At 35.1% G+C, this 17,168-nt stretch overlaps 2 protein-coding genes across 2 annotated transcripts in view; one reads left to right on the top strand and one right to left on the bottom strand.

Moving 5' to 3' along the window:
- Positions 1-4,942, bottom strand: part of LOC149802009 (U3 small nucleolar ribonucleoprotein MPP10-like) — a 45,899-nt gene extending 40,957 nt beyond the window's left edge. Inside the window, exon 1 of the mRNA XM_089956409.1 lies at positions 4,809-4,942. Coding sequence (XP_089812535.1) covers positions 4,809-4,888 — 80 coding nt within the window. The 5' untranslated portion in view covers positions 4,889-4,942. The remainder of the gene's footprint in view (positions 1-4,808) is intronic.
- A 111-nt stretch (positions 4,943-5,053) lies between these two features.
- The window catches only part of LOC149802008 (nucleolar protein 6-like), an 80,101-nt gene continuing 67,986 nt past the window's right edge, over positions 5,054-17,168 (top strand). Inside the window, exons 1-4 of the mRNA XM_089956408.1 lie at positions 5,054-5,199; positions 9,624-9,824; positions 10,727-10,843; positions 14,627-14,809. Coding sequence (XP_089812534.1) covers positions 9,654-9,824; positions 10,727-10,843; positions 14,627-14,809 — 471 coding nt within the window. The 5' untranslated portion in view covers positions 5,054-5,199; positions 9,624-9,653. The remainder of the gene's footprint in view (positions 5,200-9,623; positions 9,825-10,726; positions 10,844-14,626; positions 14,810-17,168) is intronic.

Below are 17,168 nucleotides of genomic sequence, written 5' to 3'. Positions count from 1 at the left end.
TATATAAACAATGAATAACCAAAGATAAAAACAATCGGAATTAAAATTCATATTAAGCTTATTTTCTTTCAAGATCATTTTGAAAATAAATTTTTGCACAATTTTTCTAATCTGTACATTTACTATTGTACATGTATCATAGCAGCTGTGTCCCTTAAAAGAAATGACTGCTCTGGTGGCCTAGTGGTTAGAGCATCCGCCTCAAAAGCGGGAGGTTGTGGGTTGGAACCACGGCTGAGTCGTACCAAAGACTTACCAAAATGGTACTAAGATCTGCAGTGCTAGGTGCTCAGCATTAAGAGGTTACTGTTAGGACTGGTCAGCCTGGTGTCAGGATAATGTGACTGGGTGGGACATCATGTTACATGTCTGTGGCATGATGCCCCAGTGCTAGACACCACTATAAACTGTCACACTGCAGACACTGTAGTGATATGACTGAATTTGTTTTAAAGCTATGTTAAAAATCCTAATCACACACACCTCTTAAAAGAAATTTAATGGAAAAGACAGGATGTTCAGATTAGGCAAAGATGTTGAGACTAATACTGATTGTTTGAAAAGACTCGATCTGTGATACAACCAATCACTGAAACAACCACAATCTAATCAGTCACACCAAAGTAGACTGGTAGATTACTGGTGGACTTGTGTAAACAAAGTATACAAGACATGAAGCAATGGATAAACTTGGGGGTAAAAATGGCCCTTCAAAAGGTAATGGATGAAGGGTGTGGAAAGTTGACTTTATTGTGTTGCAAGTTATGACTAAATGCAGAGACAGTATCGAAAGATCAGAAAGGAGTCATTGAGGAGTCAGATAGTGACCTGCAAGAGTCAGTTACCTTGTGTAAATTGGTTAGTGTACAAACTAGTTTCTCCCAGAATCAAGTGCCTGTGGAAAAGCTTTTGCAATACTATTTTAAATTTCTTTATGTACTTTTTCCTATAAACTTGATATTTTTTATGAGCTACTGGTGTTACTCAATAATATCACATTTTCACTGAAGCACAATGGTGTCATGGGCAGAAGTAGACTCATGTGAAGTGTGTCAAAATAAGTAAAGTAAAGAGTTCAGTTGAAAGCACACCAAGAGGAATATAAGCATGCTTTTCTAACATGAAGACTGTTTCAATTTAAATGAGAGTTATTACTATGAATCGAGTATACTTCTTAAAAGGTGAAAGCAAATGGTTAAGTACATCAATACCAAGGACTCCAGGAATACATAATTGTATTATACCCTAATTTGACACTCTCCTATACTGATGTAGTATTATAAACACACAGTGCTTTCATGAGAATGCATAGGTCACTGATGTCACAAACACATCAGTTTAAACTGGTCATTATCGAGTCAGGCAGACAGAAACATTTGTCAAAAATCATATTCTTCTCATCTGTGAAATTAAATAAAGATATATACCGTTAAAAAACCTAACTCTCTTTTTTCCAGTCACTAAGTCCACATAAAAATCTTTATCTGCTACTCTGATGGGGCAGATCACCTTCCTGCCATAATAAGCACCCAGTCTGCTACTAAACATGTGTTAGTCATGTTTTTCACAGTTGATAACTGCATCAGTAAAACTGTCACAATGGATCTGTCATTAGTCATATTCTTAGGTGCTTCATTTGTTATTACAGTTCGTGGAAATTTACATGAAACATAATTTCATGATATATTTCATAACTAAATCATCATTCTGTACATCATTTTTTTATATAAATATTGTACTATTTTCTATCTTTAATAGCAATTTTTTAGAGAAAATCTTCATATGTAACAAATTTCAAACAATCTATTATTAATAAATTGGTTTGTTATTGGTAAGAATATGTTCCAAAATGAAGATTAAGAAAAATATAAGAAAAACTATAGGATTGCTTAATTAAACTATTTACCTATGAACTGGATTTTTTTATGAAGTTGATCTGTTGATATTATTTTCTCCAGATCATATGTACAATAGTATCACATGAAAAAAATTGATTTATATGGGTAACATACTATACAATCTTTAAGACAAGGGGTTTCTGGATTAAAGCTCATTAAAAAGAGTATAAAGGAATATATCTTTGTCATTTCTTATCCGTACTAAAATAACTAATGTTTCCAAAGTAATGAGATATATGACTATGAAAGAAGATGATAGTAAATGCTTTAAATGAGATCAAACCAAAGGGTCTCGCATCGATGCTTACAACTGACCTGTCATACATGTACTATGTAACAACTACAAGGGAGGACACTTGTCTTCTTGCTCGCGTGACCTATTTATGAATAAACACTGATATTTCAAGCTACACTGTGTAGCTTAATAAATTTGGTACTGATATTTAGTTCAGGCATTTGACTGTGTATCCCTATCAAAAGTTAGACTTAATATCATACCTTTAACTCTTTACCTTCTGCTGACGCATATATGCGACCATAAAAATAGCCTTGTAGCCCCAAAGACGCATATATAAGCTGCTAATAATACTCTCTCTGTCCTGGCTAGCTCATACATGTGTTTCTGGCCAAGGGTTGGGAAACCCCAGATACGCATATACACGTTTCATATTAAAGCTTTGTATTGGATGAAATTACAAACATACGTTCTTTTTTAAAATATTTAGCTAATGAAAATAGTCCTTACATAAAAATGATGAACATATTCTATTAGTAGTTTTACAGCATATAAGTGGGAAATTCTATTGAAAACTAGGTCAATTGTGACAGTAAAACAAAATGTCACCATTCATGTATTCCAACAATGATTCTGTTGAAAGTTTTGATGGATTTGAAAGTGATGACATTGCACATGATATTGATTTTAATCAGATTCAAGACGAAGGATTGGACATTAGTATAAGTCCTGTTTCGACACCTGACATTTCAGATTTATCTGAATCCAAGGATGAAACACATGACGATCAAATCTGGTTGGAACACGTGAGACCGGTAAACATGGACGACTTTACAGCAGTTTCAGGGCCAACATTCATTTTACAAGAAAATGCAAGGGAGATAGATTTCTTTTTACGTGCTTCAAGCAGTATCATAAAAAATTACCATATCTGCAATAAAATAGTGGGCACATTGTTGTGCAAAACAGTGGTGAGAAACATAATATATATTATATTACACAAACAGATATCATGAGGTATATTTTTTTATTATAAATATGTGTATATAAACATTGATTCCTGTGGATTATATGTACTTTTTGGTGGGCAAGAGTGGCACAAAACATTGGTAAGTGTTTATAATTTTATTTTTCATTAAATCACATAGTCTGCATGGGACAAAATTGATACAGAAAATATAGACAGCATGTGAATAACTCAAGAAGCTTTCACTCAGGCAGCCATTATGATGCTCTGGGGTTCAGCCTACAAACAGCTGCTAGAAGGCAGGCTGCTTATCAGGCTTAGTAGGCAGGACAGCAAGTACTTGCAGAAGGTAAAGAGTTAAGGACCGCCAAATCATACTCCCATGCTATCGCTCGACATGGCCTTGATCGCGCCTGCTTAACATGCAAGTGAGATCCCGCTGAATAGAATACTGTCCTCTCAATGTTTAAAAGAAAATGACGTCCTGTACTTATTTATAACTTATTTTCAATTGGCCAATGAAAGGTAGTATTACATTCAGCGCTTTGTTCTTGCATACTGAGCAAGCGCGATCATGGCCATGTCGAGCGGTAAGCATGGGAAAATGATCTGGCATTCCTGAAAGGTATGATATTAAGTCAAACTTTTGAAAGGAATACACAGTCGAATGCCTGAGCTAAATATCGGTACCAAATTTATGAAGCTACGCAAAGAGTAGCTTGAAATATCAATGTTTATTCTCAAATAGGTAGAGTGAGCAAGAAGACAAGAGTCATTCATTGTAGTTATTATATAGTATATGCATGACAGGTCAACTGTATGCAACGATACGAGCCCCTGTGGATGAAGCTGGGTATAGTCTGACTATACATCCCTGTTTGTTTGTACCCCCCTACCAATTTCATAAATGGAAACATTTAATGTCATAAAAAGTGCAAGGAACTTGGTCAATTCATTGACTGATTTACAATTTCTAACCTGACTGTGAGTAGAGTGTCCCTAACACCATGATTGTCTGCATGTTTCACGCTTAACGGAAGTTTTCAATATAATAGACGGACATGCCCGAGATCCATTTCCAGTTCCTGGACAAGTCCATTTCCAGCAAAGGGGTATGTGCGCGATTACAGATGTACATTCATATGTCGTCTGCTTCCGATAAGGACAGTGTCTAATCAAGCTAATGAAAATAATGACAACAACAAATATGCTTTTCACGTGGATTTAACAAGCGGTTTAATTTCTATGTTCATGTGTGCAAAGGGATATAACTCCAAACTCTCAACGTAATGGTAATTTACGGAATTATCCGGCAGTTACCGAATAGGATGAACTACGTCATTATGTTGGAAATAAACTAACCCATAGGGTACGCAGTATGGCGCCGTGTTAGTATGGAAAGTCCGTTAATTATGAAAGGTGCAGGGGATGCCAGTATTAGTGCCTTTCTGGTCACAATCAGGTTAGAAATTATAAATCAATGATTCAGTTGACTTAGTTATGTGCACTTTTTATCACAATAAACGTTTTCGTTATTGAGATCGGTAGGGGGGTACAAACAAACGGGGATGTAAAGTTAGACTATATACCAGAATAGTAACACTCAAATTCCTTCTCAGATATTTTTTGACTACGTAATAATTTGGATAAGAAATGTCTAGCAATAGACAGGTGAACTGATTGTTCTGAATGGGGAAAAAATCCTAACCTCAGAAAAGCATCGAAGTTTTGACTCCAAACTTTAGCTTCTCCCAACGTGTTGTCGAGCACCTGCCAGGGCGCAGCCATTTTCAGACTAGTTTGCTTAACAGCCTAAATATATCTGGAAATCTTTAATTAAACGAAACACCAGTCTGAAACAAATATATCAGCCTGGTACACAACAGTTTCATCGATCGACGATTAGAGAACCAGGCGCATTTTTTGACTGGTTTTTATAACATTACAGTTCCATAAGTATCCAAAATTAGTATATTTTATAACCTTTTTCTACCCTATTCACACGTGGTGCTGTTCAAAAGTGATTGAAAATACATCGACTTCATTTAACGTCAGAAGGAGAAAGTTACACAAATCAAGGATATATACCGTCATATTATGTAAATCTGCCCACTTTCTTTCCCATGATTGCATTAAAATGCTAGTTCAAAGAGCTTTTCAATGTCTAATATAGTCGGTAACTTCAGGGTTCCCTAATGTTTTTTGTATTGATAGAAGCAGCACGTAATATAAAATGCATTTCTTCTGCCCCCCCCCCCCCATGATGTGGATATGTATATTTAGGGATCAGGAGATATCAGGTATAATTTGGACATTGCGCAGATTGGTGCAAGGACATGTACCATATAATCGGCATGCATTTGAATATAGTTCAGGGTCAGCTTCAATATTTTGTAATGCTGTAAGGTTTAATGCCATTTTTTAGCACAAGATAGGCTATACATGGCGGCCAGTATAAATGGTGGAGGAAGAACCCAGGAAAACTCTGGGAAGAACCACTGACCCACGAGAAGCAACTGGCAGGCTTTCTCACACACCCAGATCAGCCGATCCTGAGATGCTAACCCATGCAGACAGGTGAGATGGCAGTGATCCTGAATGGTGAGCGATTTAGACCACTCTGTCACTCAGGGCCCCTGAATAATATGTAATATCTATTAGAAAAAGTGTTGATTTTTGATGATGTGGAAACTATTTGTAAATATATATCAAGATGGCTAGTCCTACAGTGTACGACATTGACCCTGTTATTTGATTTGGGTTCATCTTACATTGTAGGACCACAAGATGGCATGTTTATTTGGCCCCAGAATGATTATCAGTTAATACATTTATAAAAGGCAGAGTCTTCTCATAGTGGCCACTTTTGAATAGAATGTTTGCATCAACTCAAAACAATAGCTTTATTTCACTAACAAAATTTCATGAATGTCATATTTCATCCAAGGATTCACGCAGAAAGTATGCAACATCACAGTGTCTCTGGGATCATAATTCAGCCGTTTCCTGAACATTTCTATTTCTTTCCTGGTCTTGTTGAGATCATAATTGTGATCACTTGCTGTTATTGTCATCGCGGTTCATTGGTCGTGTAGTGCCAACTACAAGACTGATAAAACAATTTTTTATGTATTTAATCAAATTGACTTGTTTTTAAAGGAAGCGATCTTGTCACATGATTCATTAGTTGTAGTCTGGTACCCTATTGTTTTTATACATTTCTTTACACTAAGTGAGACAAGTCAAAACAGCTTCATTATGTACCATTTAACATCACAAAAAGTTGACCTTGCGGCCATTAGGACTTGTAATCTTGACAATTATTGTCAGTAGTAATAGCCATTAATTTTCAAAGTGAACAAGCTCATCATCTTACTAAGGGAAGCCATAAAGGCTATGAAACCATTTTCCTGCTGACTTGGGTATTGTACATCGATACTGCCACTTCTCATCTGTTACTACTGTTCAATAACTGTAATCATAACAGTTATCAAAGTGACTAAACCAGACATCTCATGATAACACAGCAGTAAGCCTAATTGGATTACATGTACTTACCCTTTTGTATGGATTAAAATTTGAGTCTTTCTTGGCTTTATGGAATAAATGTGACTTCTTGTGAGGCATAAATGATATAATATTAACCTTAGTGGTACATGTACTTTAGTCAACACTTCTTTCAGTAACAAAAACCTGACATCAGGAAACAGAAATCGGAATACTTAACACATGCTATGAATAAAATAATGGTTCTGGATACATATTAAAATAAAATGCGTCCGCTTGTGAGGGGTAAATTTTATATTATTGCACTAATATGCTGGTTGCGTTAGCTGGGTGGCCTTTCGTGAGAGGCACTTTTGAACACAAACCCGTCTGTGCCAATGGATTCTGGCCGTAAGGAGTGGGTGATTGCTTGTGCTCATTGTCATCTCATTTCTGTGGTTCAGTGGCAGCTGTGCACCTAGCAGATAGTTCCAGACAATTCTCACCACATAAGGCATTGAATGTATATCAACAACAGTATGAAAATTAAAACATATTGTTCAGTATAGTTTGGGATTATTCATTTAGTTGGTAACTGTGACCTTTTCTGATTGGTCAGTAATGGCCTTATACTGTTTTTGTTGTCATCAGTTATGCATCAAACTAGTTCCATGTGCATAAAGACTCTTTGGACAATAACAATACTAATTTACTTGAGTTTAGTACCTAGCCATTTGTGCCACAAGCATTTATTGTACTTTGTCATGTACAGGATTAGGGTAGGTCATATTGTTTTCAGTCAGTAGAAAATTAATCCCATCGAGGACGACTGTTATTGTTTGTTCTATGCAGGTTTTGTACCCAACAAAATGTTCTTTCATTTCTAGTCACTAAACATCGAAAAGTTACTGATTGTGCTTTTAATAATCAGGTTTGCCTAATTAAAGGTTTAAAGTTGAATTTTTGCGACATTGTAACATGTTCACTTTGTTAGATAGCAAACAAAACTTGTATACCCTCTATTTGTAGAAAAGGGAATTTTCTGAATATAGGAGGAATCAAATGCAGGGGTCACACTACCAGGTGAAGTAGGCAACTAATTCGCCTAAAAGATTGTAAACTTCACCTTCTTCTGTTAGAAAGCGAAAACAACTTCACCCTATGATTTTTTTTACAGGTACATTGACTAACCATACTTTTTGAGATGCCCCCCGCCTTAGTCAGGTTACTTCTGGTGTTGAACTTGTAGCAAAAGGTATTCATAAAGCCTTCAGTAGCTAGGCCTAGTTTTTATATCAGTTATGCTGACAAACTCTTGCACATTCATAGGTATGTGTTTTGTTAGCTGATTGCCCATTAACCACTTCCCGTGTAAGTTCAGAACTAGGCCCCTATCACTACCCGATTTACACGTTATCCCTTGATGATAAAAACATAAAAATTTGTGTTTCAAAATTTTAACAATAGTATGTAAATAGCAATTTGTGTTTTAAGAATAGAAGCGGTGATCTGGATATTTTTACTTCCTCTTGTGCGCTATTTCGTCATAAAATTAGATTGAAACTGTAATTGTACCAGTAACGGGGAAATAATGGCGAACATTGTTATGTCTGGGAAGTACCAGTTTATTAGATCGTCTGTTTTCATAAATCATTGGGCAAATATATTCAGAAAAACATAAAATTCATAGAAAGCAAAGCCAGATATTATGTTATTTAAGATTTAACTTTAAAGTGCAGTTATATAGGTCAGAAATGTATGGAACAAGGCTATGTTGTGGAATTCGCGAGAAGCATTGTAAGGTCAAGGTTGTTTTCTGACTTGTATTTGTGAAAATATGGGAAAAAAACTGCAAAGCAGATAATATTTAATCAATGCTTAAAATTAATACAAGTATGGAGACAAATAAATAAACCATAAATTTGCAATCCTATCATGGACTGTTGTAATGAAGCTATATAAAGTGAGTGATTACATTATGAAAACCCCTTTTCTAAAAATAGATGCACTCATGTCTGTGTTGATTTGGTTGGAAGAAGGGTTTAGTTCATATACTGACTATAAAGGAGCCATGTCTGTAACTGTATGCATTTTAGTCTGTTATATATGAATAGTCATGGTAATGTTTTTTCCACAACAAAGAAATGAGTATGAATGGTGTGATCTAAAGACACGTGTGCATTTGCTCTCATGTACATGGTACAGGGGTTGTTTCAGACATGTTTAGAAATCTTTGAAAATGCCATTATTGTGAACTTTTAGAAAGTATATATATATATAAAATGTTTAAAAAATTGATTAAGGGTAGTTGATTAAGCTTTTTTGCTAACATGCAATTACAGTAATGTAATCTGGTTACTCAGTTAAAATTTGTTACAATGTAGTTTCTGTTATTCTCTTTTAGAGTCATATGGCAAAAATAAGTCAGAAAATTTTCTATTTGAAAATAAAGTATTGCTTAAAATCGATGTTAAATGCAAATATGAATATTATGAAATAGGGGGCATTCATTCAAATAAGAAAATGCACATTACACACACACACACACACACACACATATATATATATATATATATATATATATATGTGTGTGTGTGTGTGTGTGTTGTGTTTCTTGCTTTGCATCCACTTCTCCCTGTTGAGCTCTTACTACTCCCTGTTCTGTGCAAAATTTTCCATAAAATTCAAGTCTAGCTTGACCCCTGAAATGTACAAATAAAGTTAGGACTTGAAGTGTGATTTTCACACATTTAATTGGTTTTTGGGTGATTAAAAAAATTTATATACATTACCTATAGGCTTTCAAGTCTTCATTAGGTCCTTCATTGAATTATACTGAGAGGTTATTGTTTTATTAATAACCTAAAAGTGGACACTAATGGGCAGTTATGAGTTGTGACCACGTCATGACAATGTACTTTTCTAATAGCAGCAACAATATTTCACACCTGGCTACAATTGTGATATTTTTTAAAAATATGTTGTGGTAAAATTTACTTAGTTGTTTGTATAGATTGTTTGTTTCAATTCATATCAGAAAATTGAGTAAAGCAGTTGAAAATCAGTAATGGGTACAGACATGGAAGATGATAAAAGGTCCCCTATTGGCAGTGATGAACCACCACTGAAACAGGCCAGGCTGTCTAAAGGAAAGTTGTACATGCCACCAACCAATGAAGAACTCAACCAACTGCGAGAAACAGAGAATCTCTTCCATTCCTCTCTGTTTAGAATGCAGGTATGGTTAACTTACATTCAGCATACATTATGACATCAATGGGTGCATTTGTAGGAAATCATTATAATTTCATAGAAGTAGAATAGTCATCTCATTGACTGTGGAAATCTCATGTTAATGGCTTATGATTGTGGAAATATGTTACTGGCCCATGATTGTGGAAATCTCATGTTAATGGCCCATGATTGTGCAGTTTTGGTTTTACTGACATGCTGATATCTTAATATTGCTTAGTGATTGGCTTATGTGACATCTTGGGTATTTGTATTTTAAGTGGTGGTACAGGTGTGTAGAAATTGTTAAAAGAGATTCCAGTTTAACAATGATGATGATACTACTACTACTACTACTACTCCCCAGCTGAGTCATACCAAAGACTTACTAAAATGGTTCTAACAGCTGCCTTTCTAGGCGCTCAGCAATAAGAGGTAAGTGTTAGGACTGGTCAGCCTGGTGTCAGGATAATGTGACTGGGTGGGACCTGATGACACATGTCTGTGCCATGATGTCTCATTGCTAGACATCACTATAAACTGTCAAACTGCAGACATCATAGTGATATGACAGAAAAATTGTTAAAGCTTCATTAAAAATCCAAACCACACACAGACACACACACATACACACTATTGCTACTACTATAATGATACTCAGTTTTGCAGGCAATAATTAAGACATTGGATTTAACAGTTTTACTGAACTGATCAGTTCATTTGTATTTTTATTTAACAAAGGTTGTCACAAAGCAGTACTTTTATGATATACAGTGTAACACTCTTGATCTCAGACATCATAGTTGCCAACAATGTTTCAAATACTTATTTTGTTTAATTCTTTTTGAGGAGGATAACCCTAATCTGTATTAAATAAGGAATGTATCAAGGCCACTTTTATCTTGTCAGATATCAGAACTGCTAAATGAAGTACGATTGAAGGAGAAAAGGAAGAGGATCATGAACATAGCTGCAAAGGAACTAAGACAGATTCTGATAAAACTACCAGAAGGGAAGGAACATGATGTAAGTACTTCTATATTTGAAGCAGTTGAGAGCAAACGAGAACAAAAGGTACCACGAAGTGATCAACATTCCTTTTAGTAGGGTGTGATTCCAAGCAAATGAAAAAGATTTTCATTGCAACGAAATTTTGTGTGTTTGGTTTGAGTTCTAATTGAGATGTTTGTTGCTTCAAGGGACCTTTTAAAAGCAAAGCTGTTTATGATGTATAATAACATGTTGATGACATGCATATTGTTTGAACTCAATTATAAGTGAAGTCCAAACTGCAAAAAAACACAGTATCTGATCTGTTGCTGAATGATGTGTCTGCACATCAGAATTCATACTGTTTGCTTTACTGGATACTCCTAACAAACAGCATAAATCCAGATCTGTCAGCACATTATTTGTGTATGCAGATTGTAGTTGGACTTGGTCTCTTTTGGTTTTGGATGAGGTCTTTTACACTTATATCACTACAGGTGTTCAGGACTTGGCACATGAGTGGCAAGACCATACAGAACCCACTTAAACACTTCATCAGTCAAAAAGCATTCACTGTTTAGCAAATACATAAAAAATGTTAGATTTTCTTGTTTCAAGTTTGAGAAAAATACCTCTGCTGCATGTAGCACCTAGCACATAGAACTTACATATAATCAATTTTATTGCTCTTCCCACTGAGCTTTTCACCATTTTAATTTTGTAGCACTTTTGGTTTGTAAGATTGCATTCAGACTGCTCTTTTAGTGTTAAGAGGAAAGCATTTTCCTCAACTTACAGTGATAATTGATACACAGCATGGCTAATTTAATGTGTAATTGACATGCATCATTTTCAAGCAGTGTTATTTTAATGTGTAATTGACATGCAGCATTAATTTAATGTGCAATTGACAAGCAGCATTTTCAAGGAGTATTATTTTAATGTTTAATTGACATGCAGCATTTTTAAGCAGGACTAATTTAATGTGTAATTGACATGCAGCATTTTCAAGCAGGGTTAATTTAATGTGTAATGTTTGATGTGTAATTGACATGCATAACTTTCATGCAGGGTTAATTTAATGTTAAGTCTGATTTTACCAGCTCCATATAAATTGTCTATGATTTTGCTCATTTTGTTGATATCTGGAAACAGTTGTATGTACCAGGTATACTTGCTTATAAGTTGAATCCAACTGCAAACTGCACGTACCTAGATCTGCCATTGCATCATGCACCTGCAGACTTTGGTACATTTTGGTGATCGATGGAGAAAACATGGTAATGCACCTATCTGCTGGTACATTATGCAGTGGCAGGTCAGGGTCTATTTTTGCAGCTGGACTGAATGTGTAGGCGGGTGTATATGGTAGAACATTTTAATTATTTAAAAAAGAAGAGATTGAAAAACTATTTTCAGTCTTTCTGGAGCTACTGTGCATGGCTCAAGAGTTTGCAAGCTTGGCTTGTGACTCAAAGAGTCTGGGTTCAAGTCTTACTACTTATAAGCCCAGGTCAGCTAACAAAGTATGTTTCTTTGCAATGCACTTTACTCCAGAACACTACTTAATGTACTTGTTGCATTGCTGTAAAACACTAATATAAAACCAAACCAATTAAATTTAAGTTAATTTTATTTCAAAATCCACTGTTTGTCACCTGCTTTGAAATCGTGTTTTAGCTTACTAGTACAACATACAAGAGAACCTTTGCCATAGAGGATTTAGATGTGCTAGACAATACTTCTCATGATGTCTGGCTCAGCTGACTTGTACTGATACCTCATCAGAACATGTGGATATCTACAGCATGGTGATCATTGCTGCTAATATGAACTGATTTGCTGGCCAGTATGAGGAATCAGGTTTTCCCCATTCAGAACATTCAGATAGCAGGGGAAAGCAGTAAAAGGTGATGGTCATGTTCTGCATTTCATTGCCCTACACATAAAGAATTATTCTATGGGGATTCAGTTTCAGCACTGTGCTCATACCCATTATAACTTGATATAGTTTTGTATCATTTTAGGGGAATTTACCAGGAACCCTCATAAAGGTTATGTAGTTTGTGGATCCAGCCTGGAAAGAACTAAACTGTCATGCATAAGCAGGCCACCTTGGCCTACATTTCATGTTTCAGCACTTAATTTACTTTAGGCATATAAACTTTGAATGTATTGCCACATGGCTCTGTTATGGATCATATTATGACTTTAACATCTTAAAATAAGTAATAAAGAACAGCACATACCTACAAGGTTTGTAAAATTAAATCAATTCTTTGTTTCCCAATCATACTAAGTGAAAATTTAAAAAGAACTTAACGAATTAAGAATTAAATCCCAAATAGTCAGTAAATTTCCATCACCAGTCCTAATGAATAAAGTTCAAATTAAGTTCTTGTGGTGTTCAAAATAACATCTAGTGCTAACAGTCTTCTGATTAATCAGACTAATACAATGATCCAAAATGTCCTTGTCTGAAATCACTCCAATTCCAAATTTAATATTTCTGTTGAAGAATATTGTTTAAGAGCACTTTGTATTTTCAGTAAATAAATAAATAATATGAATAAATAAATTCCTCCCAAAAGAAATACTGGACATAACAAAAAGGATTGAGTTCTGCTTCAGATGTCATCACAGGAATGAGTAATTTCTCAAAAAAAGCAAAATTTATTTTTTAAATTATGAAAGAAGAGACAAAACTTTATTTCTAGAACAATATGTTACTAAATTTATAAAAGGCAAAGTGGTATTGATTGGGTAGGCAATGTATTTTTATGGGGGAATTCCAATATCCTGGACCCAGACCCAAATAAGTATGTTTGCCACTGTTGATAATGATTTGAATATTTAACCCACAATCCTTGGAAAATATTAACTATGTATTAATTGTTTGCTAAAACAAAATACATTAGTGCCTCTAGTCAGGAACAACATGGACTTAATTTTGGACAAGGTCAAGTCCAAAATACTATCATTCATAATCATAGAGAAAAAAATAACAAATACAAATTAAATATACATAACAATCATTCTACTGAGTACTTAATCACTACAACAGAAGTAGGTCAGTGTGATATGCATTTCATGCATCCAATATGTTGGTTGAGTTAAACATTTAGGTAAGCTTTTCAAGCAATCTTACTGATCGGGTTATGCACTTTTGTGATGTTTGACAACATTCCAGTGTAGGTCACAGCTCCTATATTTATGCTTTATTGACTTTTATGACAAACACTTCTTTGGAATAAATGTGTTGTGCACAGCTGATTAAACAGGTGCATGTAAATGAATGATTATTATTCATGATGAGTATTAATTATATAAGTCCTCAACTGTGCATTGTAAATTTATGCCATTTACCTGCTTCTGCTATTTGCTGAAGTTACAAAACCAAATGCGTTGTTAATTGTGCCCCAAGAGGCAAGCTTTGCCATTGGCATGGCTTGATGATACTGGCTAGTGATTATGAAAGAAAGCTAAAAAGTAATTGCCTAGCACCTAGGATTTCCCCTGAAATCAGAACAATTTCATCTTCATTAAATGTTACTGGTTGGCATGACGTACAGATGACCGTTCTGACAGCCTTATTTTCTTGCTGCTTGAAGTAGTTAAATCTTTTATACTCGGCACGGCACTTGAGCTCACCATGTGATGTATAAATCTGAATTGAAACATTGTACGAAAGGTCGGCAGTTTAAGATCGCAGCAATAAATCCTTTGAAGCACTGGAACAAGTAATAATTGTGTAATGATTATTGTTGTTGTTATTATTATTATTATTATTAATATATTTATTATTATTATTGTGTTTAGTTAATGCATCAGAAGTGGCTTATTAAAAGTGGCTTCCAAGTCCCTTTGAATCAGAATCCCTGGGATGTGAAGGGTAAATTTCACTTCCTTCCACCAAAGGATGCCACCCTCATTGGCAGTTTTACCAGTGACACTTGTGTCAAGCCAGATGTACACCTGGACATGATGGTAGTGATACCAAAGGTTAGTAGTCACATGATTGTAATAAACGTGTCAATATGATGAGCTTTCTCATTGGTTGAACATAAAAATGTACATTTGTATTAAAATCAGATGTAATGTTCAAAACATTTACTCCATGGTGTCATGACAAAATCTATGACAATGCTACAGACTACTTTTGCAACATTTTTTGACAAACATTTCAAATGTTTGTTAAAATATGGATCCTCAAATCCTACACAAGACCACTATTCCCTAATTATACTTAGAATGATTGTTCCCTAGTTAAATTTACAGTGGTAACTAGGTTAGGCAGCTATATATGAATATGAACAGAGAATTCATGGTTTGTATAACCTTGAAAAATTGAGGGTTAATTTGAAAACTTACTGAATTTTGAAAAATGCAATAACTAGTTCTGTGTTTTTTAAATTCTACTTTAAATTTTTACCTTTTTATACTGTGGTAAACAAAAATAAATTGAGGAGAAGGTTTAACTTTCATAAGGATAAAAATGCTTCTTCAATCTCAGGCACTCTACAAGTTATGGAAATGTTATGCCTAAGTTACATCTTTTAATGATTGCTTATTTTATGAAAATCTTCAAACATAATTATTCAGTTTAAGGTAAAGTTAGATTATTGTGTGTAATTGTGTAATGTATATTCTTTTTCCCCCACTTAAAATCACCCATTCAGACTCTTTAAAAAAAGTGGCCGAGTGGTCTAAAGCGCTCTCCGTTACAGACCACTGCCATCTCACCTCTGTCTGCGTGGGTTCGAGTCTCGGATTCGGCTAATGTGGGTATGTGAGAAAGCTTGCCAGTAGCTTCTCGAGGGTCGGTGGTTCTTTCTGGGGATTTCTCGGGTTCTTCCTCCACCATTAATACTGGCCGCCATGTATAGCCTATTTGCTGAAAAATGGCGTTAAACCCTACAACAACAACAACATTAAAAAAAAATAAGTGCAACGATTCATATTTGACAATGTTTTTATCTTTTCAATCCAATACACAAACAAGCTAACCTGAAGCTTTTGTCCTCATGCTAAGAACTTCATCAGCTGACTGATTTAATCTCTACTGACTGTTAACATCACTTGATGGAATGGTGAGAGATGTTAACAGATTGTCCCAGATATGCAACAGGTTGTAACTGCTCCTGTCCTGTTCAGATTTGATTTGTGCACATGCACGTAGATCGATTCCTTACCACCACCCCACTCAAATCATCTACATCTACATCACTGATACAGTGACTTGGGTACAGTGAAATAGGCAAATGAAGGCACTTTCACATGTATCTTTACCTAAACAATGCCTTTCTAGAGAAAATGAATACTTGATATGAGCAATTGATATGCTTGAATGACCACTTTAAGGAGTAAGAAAAAAAACTGTTAGGTTAGGAAAGGGTCTGTTGATCATGGAAAGCAGATGAACATTTAATATGTTAACTTTCATGTAGGAAATGTTATTGGGGGAAGGGATGATAATGCATGTAGAAACCAGGTGACTACTATATAAAAGTGACTGCTAGGACAGGTTTGATTGTTCATATGAATTGCACCATATTTTAATGATGTCTCATTAGAGATGACCTTTATCATGTGTATTTTTTTATGGTCTTTTGTCGGTGGTTGGAGACAGGTTTTTCTCGTATGGCTTTATAATTATTTATAGTATAGAACTCAATGCAAAGAGTGTTTCATTGCCAGATATTAGTCAGTTGAATTGTTGCTGTATTTGGCCTGTTGTTCTGATTGTGTGTATTTTTCTTTTTGATTTTGTTCTGTTTGTTTCAACAGCGCTTCTAGCACATTTGCTATATCAAGGAGAGGAAATGGAATCTAAGTCCCTTTCCCAAGGATGCTCTGATTCAGCCATCCCAGGCTGACCTGGCCATTTATTGAATCTGCTACCCTTGGATTATGAATGCACTCTATCAACTGAACTACCACGGCTTCTATTTTCCTTTTCCTTTTTTAGTATTGTCACTAATATACTGTTTTGGCACACATCAGCAGCTGCTGTGTAAATTTTTGTGTGCTATAGACATAGTAAATACAGATTCATTTAATCCACCAAGAATTTATGTTCACATTAGAGTCTTGCATGTTTAGGTCAAGATAACCTGTTTTATTATTGGAGTAGACGGTGTGAGAGAATGATTCACGATTCAAAACACAAGCCTGAATAATGATTATTTCTCTTGCATATATGGGTTCAGTCTGGTGTTAAGGATCTTGTGTAATTTTTAGAATATGAATCAGTTTCAAATTTTGCTGTGCTCAAATAATTTCTGGAAAGACCATACCCTCTCAGTGTTTTACCTGCAGGCTTTATCTCTTGATATTTCATGATCTTTTGTCTTGGACTTGC

Source organism: Sinohyriopsis cumingii, chromosome 4 (genome assembly GCF_028554795.1).
Source record: "Sinohyriopsis cumingii isolate HCF-2022 chromosome 4, ASM2855479v2, whole genome shotgun sequence".
NCBI classification, from domain to species: domain Eukaryota; kingdom Metazoa; phylum Mollusca; class Bivalvia; order Unionida; family Unionidae; genus Sinohyriopsis; species Sinohyriopsis cumingii.
This window is presented reverse-complemented; position numbering and strand designations above follow the sequence as displayed.